The sequence below is a fragment of the Staurois parvus genome, unplaced genomic scaffold (assembly GCF_062004578.1).
Source record: "Staurois parvus isolate SC_StPar_1 unplaced genomic scaffold, SC_StPar_1.0 ptg000395l, whole genome shotgun sequence".
NCBI classification, from domain to species: Eukaryota; Metazoa; Chordata; class Amphibia; order Anura; family Ranidae; genus Staurois; species Staurois parvus.
In genome coordinates this window covers 878,627-906,613 of record NW_028318191.1, presented here as the reverse complement: position 1 = coordinate 906,613, position 27,987 = coordinate 878,627, and the positions used below count along the sequence as shown (strand labels likewise).

The 27,987-nt window shown below is 41.3% G+C and overlaps 1 protein-coding gene across 6 annotated transcripts in view; it reads left to right on the top strand.

The window, feature by feature from the left end:
• Positions 1-27,987, top strand: part of LEMD1 (LEM domain containing 1) — a 201,257-nt gene that overhangs the window by 120,246 nt on the left and 53,024 nt on the right. For 3 of the 6 annotated variants that reach the window (XM_089686357.1, XM_089686353.1, XM_089686355.1), the window contains 2 exons: positions 4,315-4,398; positions 25,878-25,955. The exons of 1 other annotated variant lie outside the window; for it this stretch is intronic. In XM_089686357.1, coding sequence (XP_089542483.1) covers positions 4,315-4,398; positions 25,878-25,955 — 162 coding nt within the window. The remainder of the gene's footprint in view (positions 1-4,314; positions 4,399-25,877; positions 25,956-27,987) is intronic. 2 more of the 6 variants (XM_089686356.1, XM_089686354.1) reach the window with 2 other exon arrangements.

Below are 27,987 nucleotides of genomic sequence, written 5' to 3'. Positions count from 1 at the left end.
TAATCTTCTCTTCTCAAGCCAATAAATTCAGTTCCTCTAATCTTTCCTCATAGCTGAGCTCCTCCATGCCTTTTATCAGTTTAGTTGCCCTTCTCTGCACTTTCTCCAGTACCCAAATATCCTTTGTGAATTGCTGCCCAAAACTGAACTGCATATTCCAGATGAGGTCTTACTAATGATTACTAATCTTTAATGAGATAAGGGTCTATTAGACTTCTCTCCCCAGCAGCCTACTGAAACTAGGTTTTTCCCCAGCTACAGTGGCCACCCCAGTGACAACAGAAACTGGGAGTGACATAATCCTCAGGACTTCCAGGTTCTTAATAATTAGGGGAGATCAGTAAATATACTGGCCTCCCTCCCCTCCACCTGGGGATATGCGCGTCCCAGTCCCACATGATAAATGGGTATTATATTGTGCTTATGTGTAGTAAAATTAATTTTAGTGTATTTTAAATTTTAGTGCATTTGCATGGTTGCACAAATATTGTGCAACATAAATTGCATCTGCCACCATTTTATTCTACAGGGTTTCTGAATCTAGAAACAATATAATTGTTTGAGCGTTTAAGGTAATTTTCTAGTAAAAATGCAGATTTTAAACGCATGTGAAAAATTAAAAAAAAATTGCCTTGATAGTAAGGTGCCTAATGTATCCCAAGATAAAGATTTTATGTTAATTCAAAAATCTCATTATCTCGTAGCCACACTTATGTTGATTCGTATGCAGGTGCATCTCAGTAAATTAGAATATCATCAAACAGTTAATTTATTTCAGTAATTCAATCCAAAAAGTGAAACTCATATATTATATAGATTCATTAAACACTGAGTGATATATTTCAAGCATTTTTTTCTTTCTGTTAATTTTGATGATTATGGCTTACAGTTAGTGAAAACCCAAAGAGCCTTTAAATGGTCTCTGGTTTAGTAGATTACACAATCATGGGGAAGACTGGTGACTTTACAGTTGTCCAGAAGATAGTCGTTGACACTGTCCACAAGGAGGAGGGTAAGTCACAAAAGGTCATTGCTAAAGAAGCTGGCTGTTCACAGAGTGCTGTATCCAAGCATAATGGAAGGTTGAGTGGAAGGAAAAAGTATAGTAGAAAAAGGTGCACAAGCAACAGGGATAACCGCAGCCTTGAGAGGATTGTGAAGAAAAGGTCATTCAAGAATTTTGGAGAGATTCACAAGGAGTGGACTTTGGCTGGTGTCAGTGCTTCTAGAGCCACCATACACAGACGTATCCAGGACATGAGCTACAACTGTCGTATTCCTTGTGTCAAGCCACTCCTGAACCAGAGACAATGGCAGAAGCGTCTTACCTGGGCTAAGGAGAAAAAAGACTGGACTGTTGCTCAGTGGTCCAAAGTCCTCTGAAAGTAAATTTTGCATTTCATTCGGAAATCAAGATCCCAGAGCCTGGAGAAAGAGTGGAGAGGTACAGAATCCACGTTGCATGAGATCCAGTATGAAGTTTCCACAGTCAGTGATGATTTGGAGAGTCATGTCTTTTGCTGGTGTTGGTCACTGTGTTTCATCAAGACTAAAGTCAGTGCATCCCTCTACCAGGCACTAGAGTACTTCATGCTTCCCTCTACTGATCAGCTTTATGTAGATGCTGTTTCATTTTCCAGCAGAAAATGCTTGGCACCTGCCCACACTGCCAAAAGTACCAATACCTGGTTTAACGATCATGGTATCACTGTGCTTGATTGGCCAGCAAACTCGCCTGACCTAAACCTCATAGAGAATATGTGGGGTATTGTCAAGGGGAAGATAAAAGACACCAGACCCAACAATGCAGGTGAGCTGAAAGCCACTATCAAAGCAACCTGGGCTTCCATATCCTCAGCATTGCCACAGGCTGATCGCCTCCATGCCACGCTGCATTGATGCAGTCATTCATGCAAAAGGAGCCCTGACCAAGTGTTGCATGCACACTATACTGTACATGGGCATACTTTTCAGTAAGCCAACATTTCTGTATCAAAAATCTTAGGATTAATTTGATTAATTGCTACAGGAGGCATACATTTTTAGGGTGGCTACGTTAACTTGTGGCGTTCTATCTTAGCCACTGAATTCATGTTTTTCCCAGGGATTACAGAGGAACATAAAGCTCTGACAGTTAATCTGATCATTCTGTTTTAGCACAGAAAACTAATAAAGAATGGGCAATAAAGTTTACTGAAAGAAGAGAGAAACCTAACCAAAAAAAAGATGGGCAATAAATTTTACTGAAAGGAAAAAAAATTAGACTGCAGTACAGTGTGTGTGCAAATGTTTATGGGACATGTACAGTAGTCCCTCATCAGGCTATAGTGATTGTTTGCAAGCTCCCTAATCAGAAGTTTGGCTAGTGTTGCAAAAGGGAAACATCCATGGGAAATGAATATGTAGAACTGATGTATAAAAAAAAAAAAAAAACCACTCCAGAGAGTCCCAAAAAGGAGGCTCTAGCTCCAGCCTTTCAGGCTGGATTAGCTGCACTATTAATCATATGTACTAATTGACCACCACCAGGCGTCAGATTTGTTCCAGGTTCCAGATTTGTGAGGTAGTGATGTGGACCAACACCTTCACCATGGTAGTTACAATTTACATGATAGTTTGTCTGCATTGTCAAATGCCAGTTTTGGTCTTAAGGTGTTTCAGTTTTCCATTGTTGAGCTCTAGTTTTCAACAGTTATTAGCATTGGCAGCCCCTTTGTTTCTGAACTATTTGGGGATGTCCCAAAGTCCATATATATGAAACACCGTGTCCCTTAATGGATTTCAAAAAAGGCATTTTATAAAAAGCACAAAGAATCCTATTATATCAGTTTAAGAACGTATAAACGTAAGAAATAGTTTCACCTGTTTTTGGGGTTCAGCACCCCTGTTTCTGAACTGCATCCCACAGTGCACGGATATAGAAGACACTGCCCCTCAATAGACCATAAAGAAAATGGGATTTTTGTATTTAATGGTAACCTTGCTTATGCATTCTTATTGTGTAGAATACCTAAAAAAAAAAAAAAAAAAAGGGGGGGGTTATGACTCCTATGGGCAAGCCTTCAGCTTTTTCTTGCCTAGTGCCCAGTCCTGCAGTAGGTGATGATATAACTCATGGTTCATGAATATGAAACGCAGTGGATTTTATGGAAAGTACAAAAATCCCATTCTATGAGCTTTAAGAACATAAAGCGTATCTAATCCCAAGAACAATTATTTAATATTTTGCAGTTTACCAGTCAGTAGATGTAGGGGCTGCATTTGTTTTGTTTTGTTTTTTTCAAGCTAGCTACATTTTCTGCAAGTACAAAAACAATACCTGTTGATCTTTCAAAAATTCTTTGCACTGAACTAAAATATCAAACAAGCTTTCAAAGCTATCTTCTGTAAATCACAGGGCACCTCCTGAAGATGAAGAAAGGGGAGATGTGTTTGTAATTCAGATCAAGAAAGCAGTAAGGTGCCAATGCTTGCTCTCCACAGATATGTTGCCTTGAGTGAGCATTGACACCCTAAAGCAGAAATTGTGGTACTTTTAGAATCAACAGGGGAAAAAAGTCTGAAAAAAGGAAATGAACACAGCCAACAAATTTAAGAACTTGTAGGATGCAATGTATAAAATTTTGTTTGGGGTTTAGATCCTCTTTAAAGAAATATGTAATACATTTGTCCCAAAATCATCAGGTTCCCTTTAAATAAACCTATGGGTGTTTGTTGCTATAGATAGCTGATCAACTAGTGAATTGTTTTATTAAGCTATGTGTGTATTCACTTTAGGTTTATACTGTGAATGTTCCAGTACCCAGACGATCTTCTTTACCAAGTGGTTCAACGAGACAATCCTCTGTGGGCCAATATACACATGTAATTTTGTAGAAAACTCTGCTGCTAGATAATATGTGCATGTCACTGGGTGAACTTTATGCTGAGATTGTATGGGTTGTTTTACAGCAGATCACAAGTCTTGTGGACAACAATGGCATAAACCTCACAATTTTTTAGTGTTTCACTTGACTTTTATAGTGGTGTTGGTATTTACTTATTTGCACTTTGTATATCCATTAGCTCCATGTGGCTGCATGTGCCGACTGAATAAATGTCAGAATAAACTGTCCTAGAAATTGTACAAAAAGCTACAATATTTTTGCAATAGCAGACACCTGCATTTTTGCCTCAGTTAAACCAGACAGTGGCTGTTACATGTAAGCATATGGAGCTGCGTAATCCCCAGGTCCTCTAAATCGTTTGTCAGATAACTGCTTGTATTTGCTGCTGAATAATTTCTTAAATGAAACAAAATATTTGCTATTTCAGATTCCCGCATGTATTGCAGCTGAATTTAACCAGACGCTTGCAACACTAGGAGATGACTTCAGCGTTACAAAGATGTTAAAACAGGAAAGTAGAGTTCTTAAAGCAGATTGAGACCCAATACACTGTTGAAATAACAGTGTATATCTTTGACTGTGCGTACATAAAATATGTTATTTTGTTTACTCAATTTTTTAATGAACGTACAACTGCTACAGTATACTTCACATCCAGAAAAGTGATACCACAATGCAGCTTTGCAGCTTCTTGCATCACCTGCCTGCTCACTCAACTACGTTGTGAAGTATCTGCACGCTTTCTCCCAGTGCTCTATTATCCTGCAAGTTATGTAACCCATTCTCCTTATAACCTCAATTGCCACATTAGATTGACAGCACTATAATACAGCCAGTACAAAATGTCTCAATAATTATTTCTACTGTGCAAAAGAATTGGTGGAAGATGATATAAAGTCAGATTTCAGGCTTTTATGATAACAGTATTTTAATCTACATTTAACGAATGTAGATTTAATGAATACACAATGGATTTAATGAATACACAATTACATATACAGTATGTGTACTGTAGTAGAAAATTTTTAGTTCCTTATTATACAACCGCTTATATTGTCCCATCTTTCCCCAAGCACTGTCTTAAAAAGCTGCTCAGCTGTCATAACTACCTAGGTTAACTTTCTTGCCTGTTATTCTAATTCATACCCACACAAAAGGTGAGACTGTATCATCTGTTTTTTTTTTTAACAATGTTTAGCCAGCTTGCAAGTGTTCTAGTTTTCTTTCATAGTTGATTAAGGTACAGCAAGATAATATGCCTATATACAACTATGATACAGCATATTTGTAATGTACAGCGCTTGTAATGTACAGCGCTGAGCGAACTATTGGCGCTTTATAAATACTGTATAATAATAATAATAATAATAATAGTGTTCTAGGACTGTAAAGAGGTAGGACTTTTTTATATGCATGTGCATGAAACTAAATTCTGAGCATTTGCTGCTATTAACCTAAATGGATATAATTTGAGCAATACCTAGCATTGTACACCATTATTTCTCTGCGATTGGCTGCCAACCCCAGTTAGGGGGTGGATATTTGAAAAACAAAAGTTGGGTGCAGAGAATTGACCTATAAACCAGAGGCCACTTTTTTGGCTTGCATGCATAGAGTTGTAGGTAAAGCACAGTGACAGATGTCTTTGACAAAGCATTGGAAAAGGCCATTCTAAACCTCTTGAACAGAATTACACAGGTCACAATGAAATGGACATGTCTTGTTCTAGATGTGGCCTGGAGACTGCACTGTTAAATTACATTACAGGTTGATTACTTCTAACATTTGGTGCCTTTGCTTACTAGTAAGGACACTGCCTCACTCCCCAAAACGTATATGTTTTACATCAACATTTTAGGGGTAAATGGTATGAGGGAGTATGCGATACTCCCCCTGGCGTCCCTGATACAGTGCTGAGAGTCCAGTTGCCTGACTGGAACAATGGCATACAGTATAAGCATGACGCTTACTGTCAGGCAGTGTAAGAAAAAAACTTTCAGGAGAAGCCATTTTTGTTCTTCAGAATTGGTAGCAGTGGGGAATTATAAAGGAGACAGATTTTTAAAAATGTATAAGTGGGTATTGCTTGTGTTTTTATAAATCTATATAGATCAATGGAGGTATCTGATGACTTTGCACCTAGCTTTGTTCATACTTGATTCCGCTGATTAGCGTGCTGCTGCGCAGTAGAGTGAAGCAAATCTTCCAACCCCAAATCCCCGTGCTATGCTGTGGGGGAAGTCGGGAATAAAATGCTTCCCTCACTTTGCTGGGAAGACACTTTCTGATCAGAGAAATCTGAATGGAGTCAGGGGCATGGTGAGCAGACATCACCACAGATATTATATTACATTATTCAAATTGCTGAGAATTTTTACTGACATCCGTGCTGTAGTGATTTTACTGGCCCTGTTATGTAGTACCTTTATGCTGAGCCCAATAATTCAGCTGTTCTGTAGGCAGCCACGACAGCAGGCTTGTTTTTAAGGGGCAAACCCATAACCGGGTTTTTCTCATCAGATAGATGTACATAATCAGCTTCTTGGAGTTGACTGAACAGCCTTAATCTTGTCAAGAATTTTTGGTTTGGCTAAAAGAATGCTAAATCTGCATATTTAGATATTGCTAGAGTACATATTACCATTAACACTTAAAAAGTCTGCAGTAATGTCCCAGATTCTAGTGCGACCCCAATTGCCACTTACTGCAGGACCCCTAAACTAACGCCCCCCTCCCTCTAGATTGCAGGCTAGTGCAGAAAATACTAGTCCTCTCCCCACATACCTCTGTGGGCTGTGGTACAGTACTGCTGCAGGACTCTGTTGGAGGCTGGCCAACTCACTGGCTGCTAGTACAGGGCTGGCTAGACAGCTGGGCTGCCTTAAGAGTTCAAATTGCAGCTTCCCAGAATATAGAAAGAAAAAAAAAATAAGTTCACATGACCAATCTAGGTCTTTTCATCTTGATTTGCGCTGGTCTGTAGGAGAAATTAGGTGGAGCCAACACATCACAGCAGTAATGTCTACTTAACAGTGATTGATATTTAGCAAAGATTTTCCAGCTCACGGAACAAATGTCTAAGTACCAGCAGACTAAGAGTGACCATCACTGGAGCAAATCAACCTTTTAAACATACGTGGTAGACACTACCATGGGCTTTAACTGAAACACACACTGCGTTCATAGAATCTGTTGTTGGCTTCTTCAAAGAGTTCTTTAATTCCTAGTTAGGGCATTCAGCCACTTGGCTTAATGATTTTCGATATATTTGAATATTAAAAAAAGTGCTAAAAAGATTTATCAAAAATATATTATAAAAGTCCAACTGGTCTCAAGGATAGCGTACAGTTCAGATCACTTGAAGATGAAGTCCAGTCTGATGTTGCAAGCACCATTGGCCCTGATAAATGACTATTCCTCAATTATTTACCCTTTAAATCACTTGACCCCCCTTTCTCAAACCTCAAACAGGATTTATCCTGTACTGGATTGTACAGTATGGTTGAATTGTATAATTTGCCCCATGATGCAAACTGCTGCACAAACTTTTGGCACATTTGTATATCCTGTATAATAATAATAGCTCTCAATTACATTCTCCAACTCATCCCCCAGTACACAGAGAATCCCCCTTAGTACTGAGCTTCCCCTTCCATAGTGCAAGGAGCACCCCTCCCACCCTCGCAATACAGAGCTCCCTTTTCCTACCACGGCTTTCCCAGTACACTGATCACCCTCCAGTACAGAGCTCCTCTTTTATCGCCATCTTCCCCAGTATACAAGGCTCCCCCTTCACCCCCCCCCCTTAATACAGAGCTTCCTCCTCCTCTTCCCCAGTACACAGTGCTCCCCTATCATACTCCTAACTGGAGAATTCAGCACACATTGTCACCTAATAAATCAAGGAACACCGCAAGTCAGCACTTTTTACTTAGAGACAAATTTGCGACACAACAACTTGCAGTACACTGTTGGCTGCAGTTCCTGGGAGTCAATGTGCAGCAGGGTGTACTCTGCAGTAACTCTCTCTGGTCCAGATCAAACTGGCTCTACAGACGTTGTATGCAGCACTTAGGACATTTATTAGCTGCAGTGATTTTAACATCAGCTGAAGCCTAGGGGGCATGTATAAGTGTTAGTCAGTGAGTCCTGTGGAGCGTCTGCAAATGCGTACATCCTGCAATGGCATATAATAAAAATTCAGAGCACAAGTTTACACCAAGTAATAGAATCAGAAACATATCAAGCAAAAACAGGTTATTTCTATTTATGCAGTGTCGTGTGCTTTAGTCAGCCTGCCTTGGGTAGCAACCCTGTTACACTGATAGTACAGTATGCTGTCTTGAGGATTCGCCCTGGTGTTGAACTTTCACTACGTCTGAACTCCAGCATCTCTGAATGGGACTTTGTCTCTGCTTTTTCTGACTATCAGGCTACCCTATCTGTGGGACTCCAAAGAGGAGCGGGTTGGGTCCCCGGGTCACACACTTTCAGGTTACATGCTCCCAGGTTAACCTTGCCTTTGGGCTTGTTTTGGGATACATGCATACCCAGGTTCCGTGGGGCATGCATGGGGGGGGGGGGGGGAGTGATATTCCTTAGTTCTCTGATTTTTGTTGTGTTACACTACCAAAATGTCTCATGTCTTGCACTGGTCCTTCATTTACATAGGCTGCTGGTGATGCTTGGCGGAGTAAGGGGCTGCGGATGGGCTCCACCTGGGCTTAGGGTCGGGCCTGGTCCCATCTCATGTCTAAAGTGTTGTCTAAAGTGTTATGGGTAATGTTTCCCAGCATTTCTCCTATTTCCCACTAAATTGATCATGGCTAGGCTATCTATTATGTCCTGGAATGTCCACGGTTTAAACTCTGCTATTTAGAGGTCCCTTGTTTTTCAATTTTTCCGCAAATATTCCCCTCAGGTGTGTATCCTTCAGGAGACTCACCTCTTGGGGTCTTGTATACTGGGATTCAGGAGGGCCTGAATAGGCTCCTACTACCATGCCACCTACTCCAGCTACTCAAGAGGGGAGAGTGTTTTGGTGCATAGGTCGCTGCTGTTTCAGCTCCTGGACACCAAAATTGACCCGGGAGGTCGATACCGAATACTATAGATGTCTATTGCTAATGTGCCATATGTGTTGATGGGCCTGTATGCCCCCCACAGATGCAACCTTATTGTATACTATTATGCAGATGGTGCTCTAATACAGGGCAGATCATGTATTACTGTTGGGTGATTTCAATATGACTCCATGCCCTGACCTGGACAGACTCCACCCCAGTATCCTTTGGTCCCATGGTTTGGCACAATGGGCATCCACCTTTGCTATGACAGATGTCTGGCATCACTACCACCCGACTGCCCAGGAATTCACGTGTCATTTCTCTTCCTTCCGCATCTTTTTTCGTATAGATTTGATTTTTGCTTCTCAGTATCTTGCAATGCGTCTGAGATTACCAACCTGCCGAGGGGAATGTCAGACCATGCTCCCCTTTTGCTTACTCTGGCACTGGGTAAACGGTGGGGGTTGTGGAGGCTGTCCTGGTTTTAGGTCACAGACCAGAACATTCAGGAGGCTGTACAGGAGAACTTATGTCAATACTGGCAAGACAATTTAAGTTCTACTGCTCCTGCGACAGTCTGGAATGCTTTCAAGGCCTGACTGTGCGGAGAATATATGTCGCATACAGCACCGGCTCGTAGAGCCTCTAAAATAGTCCCTTGAGGAGTTAGAACAGAATCTCAGAGAGAAGGAGGCTGCTAACATGGCTAACCCTGATCAACTTCATTATAGGGTACTGAAACTGGAGGTAGCCTTGCTCCCAGCTGAGTTGAGTAGGAAATCCATGTTCTCTACAGCCCAGATTTGAGTTTGGTAATAAAAATGGCAGGCTTCTGGCTTGACTGGCTAGGGGGCAGTACTCCACTACCCACATTAGTGGTATTGAGGATATCAACGGAATGCTACTGCGATCTCCGGGACAGGTCAATGGTAGATTCCTTCAATACTACCGGACCTTATATTCTACTAGAGTGGACTACATGGCATCTAAATTAGGTGCCTACCTTGACCAGATTGACTTCCCTACCCTCAACCCAGATGGTAGAGCTAGCATTGACTTGTGTTATCACCGTTGAGGATGTGCAGGAGGCTATAGCTCAGTTACAACTAGGTAAAACCCCGGGTGCAGACGGACTTCCTGTGGAATTCTACTCCCTCTACCAACAACTTATCACGCCCAGGCTTACTTCCTTGTTCTATCAGTTCTTCTCCCAGGGTTCACTCCCAGAGTCCATGTCTGAGGCCATTATTGTGTTGGTGCCCAAGCCTGGCAAGGATCCTGCAGATTGTGCCCCTTATAGGCCCATATCTCTACTTAATATAGATGCTAAGAGCCAAAATTCTCGCTAAAATTCTCTGTCTAAAGTCTTAGGGTGTGTAATTCAGGTGGATCAAACTGGCTTCATGCCTGGCATGGGTACTGACATCAATCTTTGCCGACTCTTCTTTAATCTACTCATTCCAATTGCGGTCGTAGGATTATTGCCTCCTTGGATGCAGAGAAAGTGTTTGACTCCGTGGAGTGGGGTTTTCTCTGGGAGGTACTGAAGCGACTTGGTTTTTGGCCTCTGTTTGGTGGCTGCGCCTGCTGTAACAGGTTCTGGTAGCCTGTATTTGAACCAATGACTGACTCTCTGAGCTTTTCCCCCTTCAGCAGGGCACTACAGAAGGGTGCCCCTTGTCCCCCTCCCTCTTTGCCCTGGCGTTAAAATCACTGGCCATATTAATTCGGAATTCTAGCTCAGTTGAGGGTCTTAAAGTGGGATCCCTTGATGAACAGATCTCATGCTGATGATGCACTTCTTTACCTTCATGATGCAGGGTCATTCTTGCAGGCAGCCCGGGCTATTTTCGATGAGTTTAGACGTTACTTTGGGGTCCATATAAACTGCACTTAGTTGATACTATTCCCCATAGATGCTGGAGCACGGTTGTCGGTAGAGGTTACCCCTGTGCCATGGGTGGACCAGTTTAAACATTTGGGGATTCAAGTAAAGCAGGATAACCGGGACTTTTTCGAGCTTAACCTTTTTCTTTTACTGACACAGCTTAGGGATAGGTGTGCCTCATGGAGTACGCTACCACTGAACTTCCTGGGCTGAATCAATATTCTTAAGATGATTCTATTACCCAAATGTACTTATGTTTTTCTTAACTGCCCCTCTTGGATACCTGGCTCCTTTAAAGATGTAAACTCTTTTGTAGGCACCTTCTTATGGGAGGGGGGGCATGTCGCCTCTACTGGCTCAGTCCACACTCACGCTCCCGGTGCCCTGTGGTGGCCTGGCATTGCCCAATTTTCAGACTTGCTACTAGACAGACGTGCTGGTGTCGGTCTGGTGGTGGTTCATCCACTCCCGGTCTACTGCTGTGGTTTGTCTTGAGGCGGTTCTCCTGGGCTCACTTCAGGAGCTGGGCAGCCTGGTTTATCGGGGTCCAAAGGCTTATATCGACCTGCCACAACCTACTAGTACAACTTATAGTCTGGACTGCCACTACGAAATCTACTCTGGGGGAATCCCACGCTTCCTCATTTTAAACTGCTGCCTGACCCCTACCTTTGGGCCCAATTCAGTATTAAAACGCTACAGCACAAATTCAGACTCCCTAGATGGATGTACTTCAGCTACTTCCAGCTATGTCATGCAGTTAGAGCCCAGTTCCCAGTGCCCCCCCCCCTCCTATTTGACTACTGACCCTATTGAGGATCTTCTGGCCCAGGACTCCCTCTCCAAACCACTCTCCTCCCTTTATTCAGCTTTACTCTGTGTGTGGATTCACCCAAATTGGAGGCCCTCTGCGAAGCCTGGAAAGCGGATATTCCTTCCCTAGATAAGGGGGATTGGGAGAACTGTTTTGAGGATAGCTTGAGATTGGTGATCTCTTCTAGGGATAAATTGATCCTCCACAGAGTGTATTATATGCCACAAAAGTTGCATAGGATATATCCCCTGAGGTCCCCAGAATGTCCTTTTGATGTCACAGGTCCATGTGCACTTACTATCACATGTTTTGGGATTGTCCGGTGGTGTCTAAGTTCTGGGCGGCTGTGTTTGAGCTTGTAAACCACTGCCTACTGCTGGCCTTGCCAGCCTTAGCATTGCTTGGAATCCAAGATGATGAGCAAAAGGCCCTAAGTACACTAAACTATTCATCTACTTATTCTACTATGCCAAAAAAGAAATTATACTTCATTGGAATGCATCCTCCACCCTTTGCATAGACTCCTAGTAAAAAGCTGTTGACGTTCTTCCTATGTACAAATTGATGTATATTAATGGGAATTGCACTCTGAAATTTGATGGGGTGTGGCAGCCGTGGCTGGACCACTGAATGTGCCTTTCTTGTAGATGCTTATCCTGGTACAGGTCCGGGCAAGGCACAATACCTCCTCGCTTGCCTTTAGGGTTGCATGGGAATATTACTGTACCTTTACGTACGTTCACACTTTGCTCTATACTATATTGTATTGGACCACCTGTGTGTGGCTGTGGTTGCATCACCTGTCCTTTTTTGTTTCTATCTTTTCAAATATCTATGTATCATTGTTAGTCTTTTTTTCAATAAAAAATTATTTCCTGCACAGAGAGAAGAGGCGAGACTAGAATGGTTATATAACATGCTTTTTAACAGTTAAATTTTTAGTAACCAACTGTAAAAATATGATGTTAACCTCTCACTTTAAGGTATACAGTTATTGATAATTACAATTACCGTTAATGTTTAATAATGTGTTGCAAAATATTTTAACCACTGTAATGTAATTATTTGCACAAACAAAACAATCCAAGCTAAAAAAGCATTCATGTGACATTTCATATATTTAAAGATATGTGAAGCTGCATATATAATGCTGAACAAGTTATTTAAATGTAACCATTTGAGTGTCAGGTGCCCTGTTGCAGTTTAAACTAGCGTCAGGCTTCAGTGACTCCTGTGTGTCCCAGCTGTCTTTAGCACTGAAACCAGCGGCTCTCAATGACAGCCAGAGTCCAGCGCTAAGCTCAGGAGCCTGGGATAACTATATGGTACCAGCAGAGCTGCAAGGGGTAGAGGGGATGCTTGATCCCCACGAACAAAAACTTTTTTTAAAGTATTGAAAAAAATATTTCTTGTCTTCTGTTTTGGGACCCAGGAAGATAGTAATTTTTAGACATTTGGGTTATATTGCTGCCTTAAGGATGTTTTCAATACTAGCAAAGAACAAAAGTGAAGCCATCCCCGTTTTAACCTTGCTACCAACTGTTACACCTTAACTTTTTTGCTAGTGTCCTAGGATGTTGGAAAATTTCTAACTATTTTTTTAGACTTTTTTTATAACAATTAATTTTTTCCAGTCAAGATACTCTATACACCGTGAATATTTCTCTTCAGTGACTTCAATTAAAGCCTGAGCTACTGCCTACACACCAGCTGTTGGGGCTGGTGTATCCTCAGCAACAGCTTTGGAGGTCGTACAAAATCTGGACTGAAGATTGCAGGGCTTAATGTGACGTTGGGGTATTGGGTTCTGCTTGTGGTATTTTGCAGGCCCCTGTGTACTGTGCTGGTTAGCCATAGAGTGCACTCCATGCCCAGAAGCGTTGCAAAGACTATAGTGGTGATTAGGTTGTTGGCACTTTCCAATATTTGTACCATTTGTCTGCTGCTGGGTGCCATACAAACCACCACTGTGGGTAATTAGGACTAGCAACTAGGACTTTGCACTATTTTGTGGAGTCTAGTGTGTTAGTGTGTCTCCCTTTGGGGATAATCTAAAGCACCTGAGCTATGACACGTTTCATGTGTCGTAGACACATGCACGTGTCTTTACTGGAAAAGGGTGCAAAACTTGGATCATGGATTTAACCATTTCCTATCTTAATGAAACACTAACTTAATCTGGCAATAGATGGACTGAAATTTAGCCATTTCAGCAGCGACCAGCTGAATATTGATCCATCTATGGCTGTCTGAATTTAAGATCAGTCAATCTAATGAACAGAACTGCTGGTATATTTTCATTCAATTAGAGAAAGTTACACCTTACACTTTATGGGATTTTTAAGGCAACCTTGAAGTATATACAAAGAAACCAATTATTTAAAAGATCAACATTTTATTTCAACAAATTTCTTTTGTCTGACACATTAATACATATCGGGTAGGAAATACATATTAGCCAATCTAAAATACAACAATTTTTAACAAGTCATTCACTTCACAAATTTGTGGTTATTTCAGTATGTATCCAGTGGTATCCCCCAAATCTTATTTCCATCTTGCAGCCTCAAAGTTTGACTGCAGATATATTCAGCCTGGGATCCAATGCGTTTCGAATACATTAGTATAGATTCTTCCTACCACTCTATAACACTAATTATTGTCAACAATTATTAGTACATATCTTTATAATTGAGCAAATGGTAAGCTAACCATATAAGATACATGACTTGCGTGATGTGGTGCCTGTGGTCCTTGCACGTCAAATGATGGCGAGAAACTCGCCTTCTAAACACAGTGAAGCATCTTCTTTTGGCTATTTTTGGTGAATATGTAAGTCATGTATTCTATATGGTTAGCTTACCATTGCTCAGTTATAAGGATATGTATTGATAATTGCTTGTTGACAATTAATGTTATAGAGTGGTATCCTTTCCCTGAGGAACAATCTATACTAATGTATTTGAAATGCATTGGATCCCAGGCTGAATATATCTGCAGTCAAACTTTGAGGTTGCAAGTTGGAAATCAACTTTGGGGGATACCACTGGATACATATTGTAAAAACCACAAATTTGTAAAGTGAATGACTTGTTAAAAATTGTTGTATTTTATATTGGCTAATATGTATTTCCTACCCGATATGTATTAATGTGTCGGACAAAAGAAATTTGTTGAAATAAAATGCTGATCTTTTAAATAATTTGTTTCTTTGTATATACTTCAAGGTTGCCTTAAAAATCCCACAAAATGTAAGATGTAACTTTCTCTATATGGACTTAGGGATGATAGAAACCACACCCCAAGCTACACTGAATGACTTTTTATTTGCATTCAATTAGCACTTGCAGCTGCAGTGCTGATCAGTGTATTCTGGCAGCGGAGGAGTCCCTGCTGTTGGAATTCAGTAGTGCATGCGGAGTAGGATTCCTTCACCCACCTTGAATGTGTGGATGGAGGTATGTTTGTTCTGGGCATTGCCAGACTGGTAGATCTTTCCAAGGCTTTATTTTCCTTGGCATACCCTGCCCTGCAGCCTATCATTGCTGTAAGGTTCTTTTGCCAGACCATAGTGATATGGTTCAAGGATCAATCACAACTAATCATTCCATTCTCCAGCAGTTGGAATTCACGCCTATTGCCCTGCACTACCATGTTTACAAGCTTGTTGATATCATATGCCTGAGGTCCATAATAGCTTTCCGATCTGCACACTTGAGAAACCTGAAATGCTGGTTATTATGCAGAACATTATTAAAAAAAGACACTTATTAAATATGCCTTTTACAACTTTATCAGGACTTCACCAGAAACAAGATTTTTTTTTTGTTTTAAATCCTTTTTATTTATTTTTTTAACTGTTAAAACACAAATAGGCAGTCAAATATTATTTGTATACACTGCATGGATGATGGAGCATGGTAATGTGCATTTGGCTAATGTGGTAGTGGAACATGAAAGTGACAGCTCTTTTATGTGTAGGTAATGGAATTATCCCTTCTGAGGTATTTTCAATTCAGTATGTACGTATTTTCAATTCAGTATGTATGACACCCTTTTCTGTCCGTAACCAATGGAAATGAGTGAGGTTCAGTTGAGTCCAGTATTTAAGGGTATTGGCTTCTTCAAGACCAGGGTAAAAGGAAGGGTTCCAAAGAAAGGACAATAGTGGGAAGAAGGGTGATAGGAGTATAATCAGATAGGATATTAATTTTGGTAAGTAGGTCATTTTGATTGCTGCTGTACAGTACATCCCAGCCAAGAAAGAGGGTAACCATTCCAGGCTGAATGTAAGCTTTTGAGTCTCCAAAGAAGAGGTGTGGTAAGATAGATCCCCAAGTAGAGGATATGTGTGTTTCCTATTAATAAGGGAATGAATCTCAGAGAGCGGGGCAGTTGTTTTGGTAGGGAAACCTTCAGAATCTTGGATTTATTGTGATTCATGAGAGAGCCAGAAATTTCCCAAATTGATTCAGTAAATCTGTTCGCTTGGAAAGTGTAATAGTAGGGTTAGTGACCAACAGTAATATGTTATCAGTGAACAGACATAGCTTATGGTATTATCCAGACAGTTAAGCCAGTGATTACCTGGATGTTCTCTAATGAGTTAGACCAATGGTTCTATTGTGATGGCCAAAAGGAGAAGAGATGGGGGTCAACCTTGCTTTGTATCTCTGAAGATTGTGAACGATGCTGATTTGAATCCTGTATATGTAACATGGGAAGCAGGGGAGCTTAATCATAGCATCTTGGCTTTCATGCTGAGCGCTATTATCTGCTTTTTTTTTTTTTTTTTTTTGAGGACTAATGTGCTGCTGAAAGCAGTGGTCCTTTCTTAAATTATTAAAGGCTTCCGACAGCTTGGTGGCAAGGAATTTGCATATTTTAGTAACAGGTGACTGTAAAACCATCATGGACAGGGTGCTTCTAGGACTTTTAAAGATTTAATAGTCATCAGGACTTCTATCAGTTCCACTGGCAGCTCCATGGCTTCCCAAAACTAATCCTGAATTTGCAGGTCATGGGAGAGCATATCATAGCTAGTGAAGAGGGGAAAGTCGGTAGGGACATAAAGCTTCAGGCGTGTCGTATGAATTCTGAAACTATCTTTAATGGATTACTAGTCAATGTTCTATCTGGGAAGCAGGGGTGTAGCAGTTTGTGGGCATGATCTAGTTTTCAAACTTCAGCAGCTGGAAGGTTTTCTTGTTTGCCTTTGAGATCAAACATATGTTTGGTACGCCTGAGTTTCTTATTGGCTTGATCAACCAGTATGAGTTTAATATCACACTTAACTAATTTCAGTTCCATTTTATTGTGTGTAGAGGGGTTATTCCTAAAGAGGCTTGCCTTGATTTGAAAGCAGAAGATAGGCCCTAAGTGATTTATCTGTTAGAAAAGAATCATTAAGGATCCATGTTCAATTGGTAGGGGTCACCCAAAGGGAGGGAAGGGTGAGGGTTACTCCATTATTGTCAAACCATTGGACTGCTACTATTTTAGAAGCTATGGCTGAGGACAGGAGGACTTGAAATGTGGAGAAATTGTCAATTCATGAAAATGTATTAGGAAGATGAGAATAGAATGTAGACTTTCTGATTTCCCAGCTCAAATCATTCCAACAATCAGAACATGATGACCTAAAAAGACTGGAGGGGCCTGAGCAGTGTGGCTGAGTTGTACACTTATGAAGAGTTGGGTGTATTGTCAGATTAGAGTCTCCACAAAGAATAAATGCATCCCCTTAGTATGTTTTGGACAAAATAAAGAGATGGGTGAAAAAGGGAATTTGGTTATGATTGGGTGCAAAGTTGAGGAGCTATTGGTGTCACAGGGGTTGTGTCAATTCTGCCTCCATCTCTGCTGTGACGGACTGCTGTGAGAAAATGACAATGCCTTCACTACAGCTAAGGGGAGGGGGGGACCTAGGGTAGCTGAATTGTAACGTCCCTGAGATTATAAATCTATGCATACAAGCAAGTGGTTTTAAGAACAAATATACAGTATAGTCTATAAATACCAACACTAATCTATAGCTGGTTCATATGATTAGACACTGGCAGAACTGTAAGGACCCCCATATAACCGCTTCCAATGACAGTTGTTATCCACTGTTTTTTGCTGGTCTCCTCAGATGATGTATCCTTTTCTCCCCTATTTTATATATTTGTTGCTCCAACTAGGCTAGGTACCAGCCCTTCTGGCTACTTATGTAGCTTCCGGATTGATACTCTAGGCATGCCACTGGACCTGGACCCTGCTAAAATGATGGAACATGTGGGGCGGACCCGTAAAGTTGCTTTGGGTACTGAATCCTGCATTAGGCGCGTCTCCTTGGAATGTTGTGTAGCATGTGGAGTTAGTCACAGCATGCTGTACAGATCTATGGTTCTTTACAGGAAAATGCAGTTATATCCGGCACCCATCTTGTCAAAACTACTGCTGTAAAGAAGGCCGTTTTCAAAGTGAGGTACCATATTGAATTTTCTGAATACAGAATTAATGGTGTATACAATTTAGGAACAGAGAACAGATCAGAGGGCAAATCTTGATGGTTGCCTTGATGGAACAAGAGGTTTCCTAGACCAGGAATTATATTAGTGCCAACAATGCTAATACATGCACCTTAATGTTATAGCTCAATCCTGTGTTGAGCCCTACTTGAAGAAAGCTGAGAACATTGGCCACAGAAGGAGGGTGAAACTAAAATGGATTCTGGAACGCAAAGGACTCAAAATTCTGCCACACTCAATGGTATGTTGACTTTATAGTGACCTTCCTAGCTAAAAAGTATGTAGATACCACAAATTCTGAGAGGTTTATCCCTTGAAGTTTATTGCTGACACTGTTTCCATGATCTTCAACAAAGAGCAGTGCAGATGGAGGAAATAGGTGTATTACAACTCAAAAGTCTTGGGAAGGGTATCATGGCCCATAGCCAGAGGACAAAATGGGCCCCCAAACCTGGAGTCTGGCATTTGAGGTAACTATCATTCAGTATCCAAAACTGAGGGGCCTGCCTGGAAAGAGGTTGGAACTCCTGGCCCTGCATGAGCGATCCTGCTGAATGGAATGAGGTATCAGATATGGATGATCTGGTGCAGGGAACCTTGATTGCACTGGTTCAGAAGACAAAACTGGAATCATATGCCATTGAGCTGCTGGTACCACTGGAGTGAAAGCTGTTAGGATGTCAAAGCATCTCATGCCTCAGTGAACAGACGTAGAGATTGAAGATATAATTTTATTGGCTTCAGAGTGAAGTCGTTCAAAACTTCTCCTGAGGAAGCTAAACTCTGTAACTCATCATGTCAACGGCCATCCCCAAGTAGATGAGACTGTGAGATTGTGTAACTTGGCTCTTCTGCCAGTGATCGGAGAACTCTCTCATTGTTCCAAGAGAGCAATCCTGGACTGAGCAAGAATAAGGATATTGTCCACTTCATGAAATATTCAGACACCTTGCTCACACAAAAATGCAATCGCAGTGAGCAATATTTTTTGAGAAGGTTCTTGAGGCCCCAAAGGGCAAGCATCTTAATTGTACATGGCTGAAGTGAAATCTTAGGAACTGCTGATGCTTCTTGGCAATCAGAATATGCAGATAAGCTAATAATATTATATATAATAATAATCATAGCATATGAATTATAATATGAAAATAATACATTAGCAGAGAACCTGTCTGGCCATGACAGAGTGTGCCATGATTCTGGCGATGAATCCAACTAGGTCTGCTGCTGCCTTGGCAGGAAAATTCCACATGAAGTTTCAGACCCTCCAGGGCTGCACTGACTGAACTCTCATCTGGGCCTACTCAACTTTTAATAGCCACTCTCATGGCTCTGTCAATGCATGTAAGAGCAACCGCTGGTCTGCAGGTGACCCCTGCTATGGACAGAGCTATTTTGAGGTCTGAATCCACTCTTCTGTCCATAACATCCTTAAAGAAGACCAACACCTCCTAAGGGAAAGTAATATGTCTTGACAGTGATGTTAAGATGCATTCGCCTTTGGAGGGGTTTCCCATGATTTTGAATTGATTGATTATAAGGGATATAACTTCTTAATCTTGTTTAGGATCACAGGCTTCGTGTCAGACTTGGCCCATTCCTCCTTCATAAACTCTTTGATTTCTGGCATCTGGGGAAACTTGGAAAGTTGTTTCTTAAAATTTTGTGTAATACTTCCTGTTCTCTTTCAGCAATGAAGAATCCTCTTCCCACTCATCTTCTATAAAAGAAGGAGCAAGGGTGATATCAAAAGAAAGCCTCCATATTCTCTTCCCCGGAATCAAGATCTGGATCATTACCAAGGGTTCTGGGCTTTGGCGAACCACCCAACTGTGATCTTTTGCTTGTGGAAGCAAACCATAATTTTTTCATACCATCCTTCACCACCTCTCTAATGTAGGACATGATATTCTTTTACAGTCTCTTTTCCCAGACATGCCTCTTTTAAGCAGACATCACAATGCAGTTGAGGGGTGGAGTTGACCCATCATGTTATGGCATGATGCAGAGCCAGGGAAAATTTTATTTATAATATATATATAATTATATATATTATATAATATAATTTTTGTGTGTGTGTGACAAGAACTTGTAAAAGTGAAATTAAAGTGTTACTAAACCCACAACAGTAAAATCAGTCTGTATATGCAGTAAAGCATGCTTTTTATACTCACTGTGGAACCAAAGGGGTTAATCTTCTGCATTGTGTAAAGACTGTTTGACCCTGACTTCTCTGATCCTCCCCTTCTTCCAGTGTCCCCCCTCTTATCTCCTAATAAGACATATCGTGTGGAGACACTGTAAATGCTCTATTTGGTGTGTATTGCTAGAGAGGTTTTATTTTTTTTTCTTGGGAGAGTACATGTGATTAGCACAGGACCAATCAGCATTGCCCAGAGAGTGGTCAGGGGTTCTGCTTCTTCCTAGAGAAAACTTCTCTTACAAGCTTTAACCAGTGCTGAACTGATAGAAGTCACAAGACTGCTCTAAACTGCTGATGAGAAAATGTATTTATCAGTTAATATTTACTAAAATAATTGCATTTCCATGTGTACTGTGGGAGACCAGATATAGTGAATGCAGGGTCCTGGGTTTAGTAACACTTTAACACATCTTTTTTTTTTTACTGAGAGAGGGGGAAGTCTTTGGGAAGCTTTGATGCACTTCAGCTGCATTGCCTTTTTTTTTTTTATACAGCAGAGGGAGCTAGTTTCTTATAGGACTGCTTTTGCCTTCTCTCCTGAGACAGCTTTTTTTTTTTCTTTTTTACACTGATTGTGTTGGCTCTCAGTCAAGCTTACAATGTCCTTTTTATTCTGCCCAGCTATTTGACACCTGTCAGAGGAGGCACCTTATCAAGAAAATTTAGAGTGATACTAAATCTAAAAATTTTTTTTACCTTAATGCATTGCTCTCTTTAAGTTCCCTGTGTGAAGGGGAAGAGAGAGGAGAAGAGATCAGCGCTGTACTTGGTTGTATCTTTTCTCCCCTCACTTCCTCTTCACACAGGAACTCGATCAACTGCAGTGAGGAAGTGGGGGGCAGGGCTAAGTTCCGCTGTGTGTGTCTATGGAGCATGGCTCTGTAGACACACAGGTCAGGAGTGAACAAGCAGTGTTTGTCCCCATTGCAAACGACTTGCTATGGGGACACAAAAGAGAAGGAGCCAGGATCGCCGACGGGGGACCCGAGAAGCGGTTCAGGGCCACTCTGTGCAACACCACTGCACAGAGTAGGTCACTATAACATGTTTGTTTTAATTTAAAAAAAAAAATACTTTTAGTAACACTAAGTAAACTGATCACAGGTTTTGTTTTTTTCCAGTGTTTTTGTTTTGTTTTTTTTTTGCTTCAGGAGGACATGTTATTGCTGTGGAATACCATAATAACTTCTTTGCACAGCTGTGAGAACCCTGTGGGCCGATAGAGGATGGTTATCAGGGCTATCCAGGCAAACCTTCTGCTAGCGACTCGATTGGGGGGGGGGGGGGACTCTTCTTAGGAAAGCAGAGGCATTTATTCTCTCTCTGCTTTTTATTCCTTTTCAGTACTATTAGGTAATAAACAAAGTGCAGCACTATATCCCACTCAGAAAACCTATAATAAGTGAATCAAATTAATAAAACAAGCAAAATGTATCAATATACATTACATAAAAACAAATATTCAAAAACTGCTTAGTGAAATAGATCATAAAGTTCTCAAACAATCAAATAAGTCAAATTCTAACTGGCCACTTTATTAGGTACACCTTGCTATTTCTGGGTTGGACTTCCTTTTGTCTTCAGAGCTGCCTTAATTCTTCGTGGCATAGATTCAACAAGGTGTTGGAAAAATATTCCTTAGAGATTTGCTGCAGATTTGTCAGCTGCACATCCATGATACGTATCTTCCGTTCCACCACATCCCAAGGTGCTCTATTGGATTGAGATTTGGTGACTATGGAAGCCAATGGAGTACAGTGAACTCATTGCTCTGTTCAAGTAATCAGCTTGAGATGATTTGAGCTTTGTGACATGGCGCATTATCCTGCTGGAAGAAGCCATCAGAAGAAAGGTACACTGTAGTCCTAAAGGGATAGACATGGTCAGCAACAATACTCAAGTAGGCAGTGGCATTTAAACAATACTCAATTGGTACTAAGGGGCCCAAAGTGTGCCAAGAAAATAGCTCCCACACCATTACACCACCACCAGCAGCCTGAACTGTTGATACAGGCAGGATGGTCCATGCTTTCATGTTGTTTACACCAAATTCTGACCCTACCATTTAAATGTCGCAGCTGAAATTGTGACTCATCAGACCAGGCAACGTTTTTTCAATCTTCTATTGTCCAATTTTGGTGAGCCTGTGCGAAATGTAGCCTCCATTTCCTGTTCCTAGCTGACAGGAGTGGCACCTTGTGTGGTCTTCTGCTGCTGTAGCCCATCTGCTTCAAGGTTTGATGTGTTGTGCATTCAAAGATGGTGTTCTGCATATTTTGGTTGTAACGAGTGGTTATTTGAGTTACTGTTGCCTTTCTATTATCTCAAACTAGTCTGCCAATGCTCCGGATATTTTCGGACCATTCTCTGTAAACCCTAGAGGTGGTTGTGTGAAAATCCCAGTAGATCAGCAGTTTTTTAAAATATGCAGACCAGCGCGTCTGGCACCAACAACCATACCATGTTCAAAGTCTCTTAAATCCGCTTTCTTCCCTATTCTGATGCTCAGTTTGAACTTCACCACGTCTAGATGCCAAAATGCATTGATTTACTGCCATGTGATTGGCTGATTTGCAATGTGTGTTACCAAGCAATAGAACAGGTGTAACTAATAAAGTGGCCAGTGAGTGTATATAGTAGGAAGTCCTGCAGAGAATATTGAATAGCATGTAGATGACCATCAAGGGTCAAGAGTGAAATCCTGCGCCTTTATAAATGATATAGCCTCTTACCAAATGCATGGACCATGCATATAAACAATTATCAACAGTGCTTATTAAATATATTCACCACATAAAACACTGATTACCATTCCTCCTGTAAATGCAGGAAGGACTTTTTTTTGCCTCTGGCAGATTTTTTAGGAAAATTAGCCATGTTAGAAACCCTTAGGCTCAGGGGCTACAAAAGCCTCCCTTCAATGTCTCCTCCTTGTTCTCTCTTTGACTTTATGGCTCCTGCACTGCAACAGGACTGAGGGGAGGAGGAGTTTTTATTACCTAAAAAAAAGGAAGAGAGGCACTCCTGCTGTCACCATTCAGTTTATTTAACTAGTCCAGTCAGAGCTCACAAGGAAACCATGAAACCCACAGTGTGTACCATCACTTTATTTAAATAAAAATATGATATAATACACTCAGTTTGCTAGTTAGAAAAAGCTGGTCATAATATGAATACATTTGAATTGTATGTAAAGGTAAATGACAACCTAATAAGGGCACTTACAGTTGTGGCCAAAATTATTCAACCCCCAATGCTGTAAAGGGGTTTAGGGACTATAGTGTACATTTGGAATTGTATTCAGAATCAAATCCTACAAGGACGTTGTAACTACCCAAATGCAACTAAAATGACATCAATTGTTTATGTAATACAGTAGTAAATGGTTCTTATGTGGTTTCTTCATTGCCACAATTATTCAACCCCTTAAAGACTACCACTCTGAAGAACAGAGGTTCATACAGGTGCTTTCCATCAGGTATTGAAAACACCTGTGGATGTCACCGAGCAGCAATCAAGCATAATAAGCACCAATTAGGCAGCTTTAAAATGACTGTGATACTCAGCTCCTTCTAGACATTTACTGGTGTGGTTACAAACATGGTGAAGGCAAGAGAATGGTCCAGGAAGACAAGAGAAGAGGTGATTTCTCTTCACAGGAAGGGCAATGGCTATAAGAAGATTGCAAAGATGTTAAACATACCAAGAGACACCTTAGGAAGCATCATTCGCAAATTCAAGGCAAAGGGCACTGTTGAAACGCTACCTGGTCGTGGCAGAAAGAAGATGCTGACTTCGACTGCTGTGCGCTACCTGAAGCGTAGAGTGGAGAGAAGTCCCCGTGTGACTGCTGAGGAACTGAGAAAAGATTTGTCAGATGTGGGTACAGAAGTTTCAGCCCAGACAATAAGACGCACACTGCGTAATGAAGGCCTCCGTGCCAGAACTCCCAGGCGTACCCCCTTGCTGTCTCCAAAGAATAAGAAGAGTCGACTGCAGTATGCCAAAAGCCATGTGGACAAACCACAAAAGTTGTGGGATAGTGTTCTGTGGACTGATGAAACAAAATTAGAACTGTTTGGGCCCATGGATCAACGCTATGTTTGGAGGAGGAAGAACAAGGCCTATGATGAAAAGAACACCTTGCCTACTGTGAAGCATGGTGGAGGGTCAATCATGCTTTGGGGCTGTTTTGCTTCTGCAGGTACAGGGAAGCTTCAGCGTGTGCAAGGTACCATGAATTCTCTTCAGTACCAGGAGATATTGGATGGAAACGTGATGCAGTCCGTCACACACCTGAGGCTTGGGAGACGTTGGACCTTTCAACAGGACAATGATCCCAAGCATACCTCCAAGTCCACTAGAGCATGGTTGCAGAGGAAAGGCTGGAACATTTTGGAGTGGCCATCGCAGTCACCAGACTTAAATCCGATTGAGAACCTCTGGTGGGACTTAAAGAAAGCAGTTGCAGTGCGCAAGCCTAAGAATGTGACTGAACTGGAGGCCTTTGCCCATGAAGAATGGGCGAAGATACCCGTAGATCGCTGCAAGACACTTGTGTCAAGCTATGCTTCACGTTTAAAAGCTGTTATAACTGTAAAAGGATGCTGTACTAAGTACTAAGATTGAATGTCACTTGGGGGTTGAATAAAACTGATAATGCTGTGAGCACAGAAAAGACATTTGTGGTTATTTCATTATAACTGTTATGTTATATTTGTCTGACCTACAAGTGCCTCTTTAATGTAAATGTAAGCAAGATGACTGAATGATCAAAAGCAATGTCAAACTGGCCAAAACACTCAATTTCAGTGGGGGTTGAATAATTTTGGCCACAACTGTAGATATTTTGGGAGTGCTACAGTATTTATTTATATCAACATATAAAGCATAGACACAGGCTGGGGGGGCAGGCTCCCCCTAGATAACCCCCACCCCCCCCCCCCATGTTTTTGCACAAAGATAACAATTTGAATTTAAATACATAGTTTTGACATTTTGAAACATTTGAAATTAATTATATAATTTTCCTATGTATTTAGGATTTTTTTTTTGTACATGTGATCAACAACAGAGGACTAGAAGCTCCACATGCTGTTTCCCTGCTGATGGGCTGGGAAAGAGCTGGGTCACATGACAGCTGTAGATCAATTATGAAAAAAGCCACCGACCGAAGCCACCTGAGATGCCCATGTCATAAATCTCAGGAGACTTCAGGGCATTCTATAACCCACTGCCCATGTGCAGTGCAGCATCATCAAGATGCCAGCTGCAGGACCCAGAGGACAGAGCCAACAGAAGGTGTCGCTGGACCCAGCAATGAGGCAGCTTTCAACAGGTAACATCAGGGCAGCGCTGGATTCGCTGGGAAGGCGAGTATATTATTTTGGCTCACTTTAGAAGACCTGGAAAGAAGGGGTTAATAAAATTAACCCTGGGGGGTGGGGAAAGGATATGTAAAGAAAATGCTGTAAAAAAATCTAATGGAGCACATTTTGTTTAAGCAGATGGAGCGAAGATCCTCTTTGAGCCAAACTTCAGGGATCAAAAATAAGGATGTCAAAAATCAGGCTCTGAAAAGTCAGGTAATGCTCTACTTCAGGCTAGAATCGCCAAACCTAAGAGAAGCAAATGTTGTCTACATACATTTGGCATGTATATTCATGCTTGAGTTTGGTATGATTTGTGTATTTCTTCCAGATCTATGCAGTAATACAGTGTGAAACTTTGCCTTTGTGCAAGAGATTCTTATAATGAAGACTGGTCATTGTTTCTCTTGTGCACGGTGACTGGTCTTTTCTGTGCCCCTTCCTGTAATTGTCTGCAGGCAGACTGTAGTAGGTTAAGCATATTGGGTGCCTCCCACAACTCTGCTCTCTGCGCAGGCTATGTACAGCACAGTGATGATGTCACTTCTATATTTATAAGGTAATATAATATCTGGGGTGTAAAGGCATTTGGTGACAACAAAGTGGATTTATATTATTTGTGGCTATTGAGGAATATAAAGTAAAATTTTTTTGCTCCAGAGTTTGGCTTTAACTGCTTGTAGACTTAAAAAAAAAACTTGCATTCTTAGACCCCAAACTATTACAGTAAACCTGCAAAAAACATCTGGGAAAATGCAGACTGTGCTTTAAGAAAGTGATTTAACAAAGGTTATCCTTCTCAGCTCCCGAGCTTCCATATTGGCTAATGAGAATTTCTAGTATATTAAAGGAACAGCATGGAGGCTAGGCTTGGCAGGCAGAAAGGACCAAGGCAGCTTTGGCTTTCACAGAAAGTCTTTTGAAGCTAAAGCCTTCTGTAACTCTTGATCTACTGATCATTGTGGCATAAGGCTTAAACTAATTTCCTCTGTTTTTTTTGTTTTATGCATTCAGTCATTATTTGCTTGCAGTTTACATTATCCAGGTTTGTGACTGGTTTGCCTGATCCTGTAGGTAATTCAGAGGAAGGCACAAACACTTTTAAAGCATAGTTCAGTTTGCTTTTAACATTATGTTTTCAAGGAAGTACATACAATCTGTATAGAAAATAATCACCCCCTTTTAAAATAATTACATTTTGTTGTTTTGCAGCCTGCAGTGAAGACACACAGTTTGTTTTATCCAGTTGTATGTACTTTATGCAATTTATAACATCCAAGTGAAAGATATAACACCAACACCTCGGGAAAAATTCAAAAAATGAATCACTGAGTTGGAAAAAGAATTACCCCCCCCCCCTAAAAATGAAAACTCAACCAGGTGTAGGTAATCATCTTCTCAATGGCATACAAAGTCATTTGACTTTCAAATGTGATCAGCTGTAGTCTTTTTGATTAGCTCAGCACGAAAAGAGCTTTCCTGGAGCATTTTAGTCCTTGGTAGTGCAACTAAAGCAAACAATCAACTATGGGTGTCAAGGCACTGTCAAAAGGTCTCCCGGATAAATTTGTCGACAGACACAAGTCAGGAGATGGATACAAAAAAATTTCAAAGGCTTTATCAATGCCTAGAAGCACAGTGATGGCTATTTTTAAAGCAAAATGTGGAAGCTCCACATATCTGCCTCCAACCACCCCGCTGCCACATTTGGCACCTTTTGGGGGGAGGGGGGAGCAGGTACCTGGTTTTGACAGATATCTGCTCCCACTCTCAGCTCAATTCACCATGGTGAAATGAGCCAGAAGTTCAGCCCCCCCTCCTTCCCTCCACAGCCTTCTGGGACACTTTTTACAGGTCCCAGAAGACTGTGGGCCATTCACAAAGCGCAGCACGCTTAACGTATGGGCAGTTGGAAACCAACTGTGAAGCCGTAATGTTTCACTGACAGTTTTACTTAGTCAAGATGGAGGCCCCAGCACCTGGTAGCTGACTGAAGAATCGGCTGGAGGCGAGAACACCACTGGATCCCTGGATAGGTAAGTGCCGTAATATTAAAAGTCAGCAGCTACAGTATTTGGGTGGGGAGGAACTCTGCTTTAAGAAGTGGAAGGTATTTGGTACAACACAGACCTTCCTTGGATCAGGGCGTCGCTCCAAACTGGATGAAAGAGTCAGGAGGAAACTGGCCAGAGAGGCTACCAAGAGGCCTACAGCAACTCTGAAGTGGTTACAGGAATTTGACAGAGTG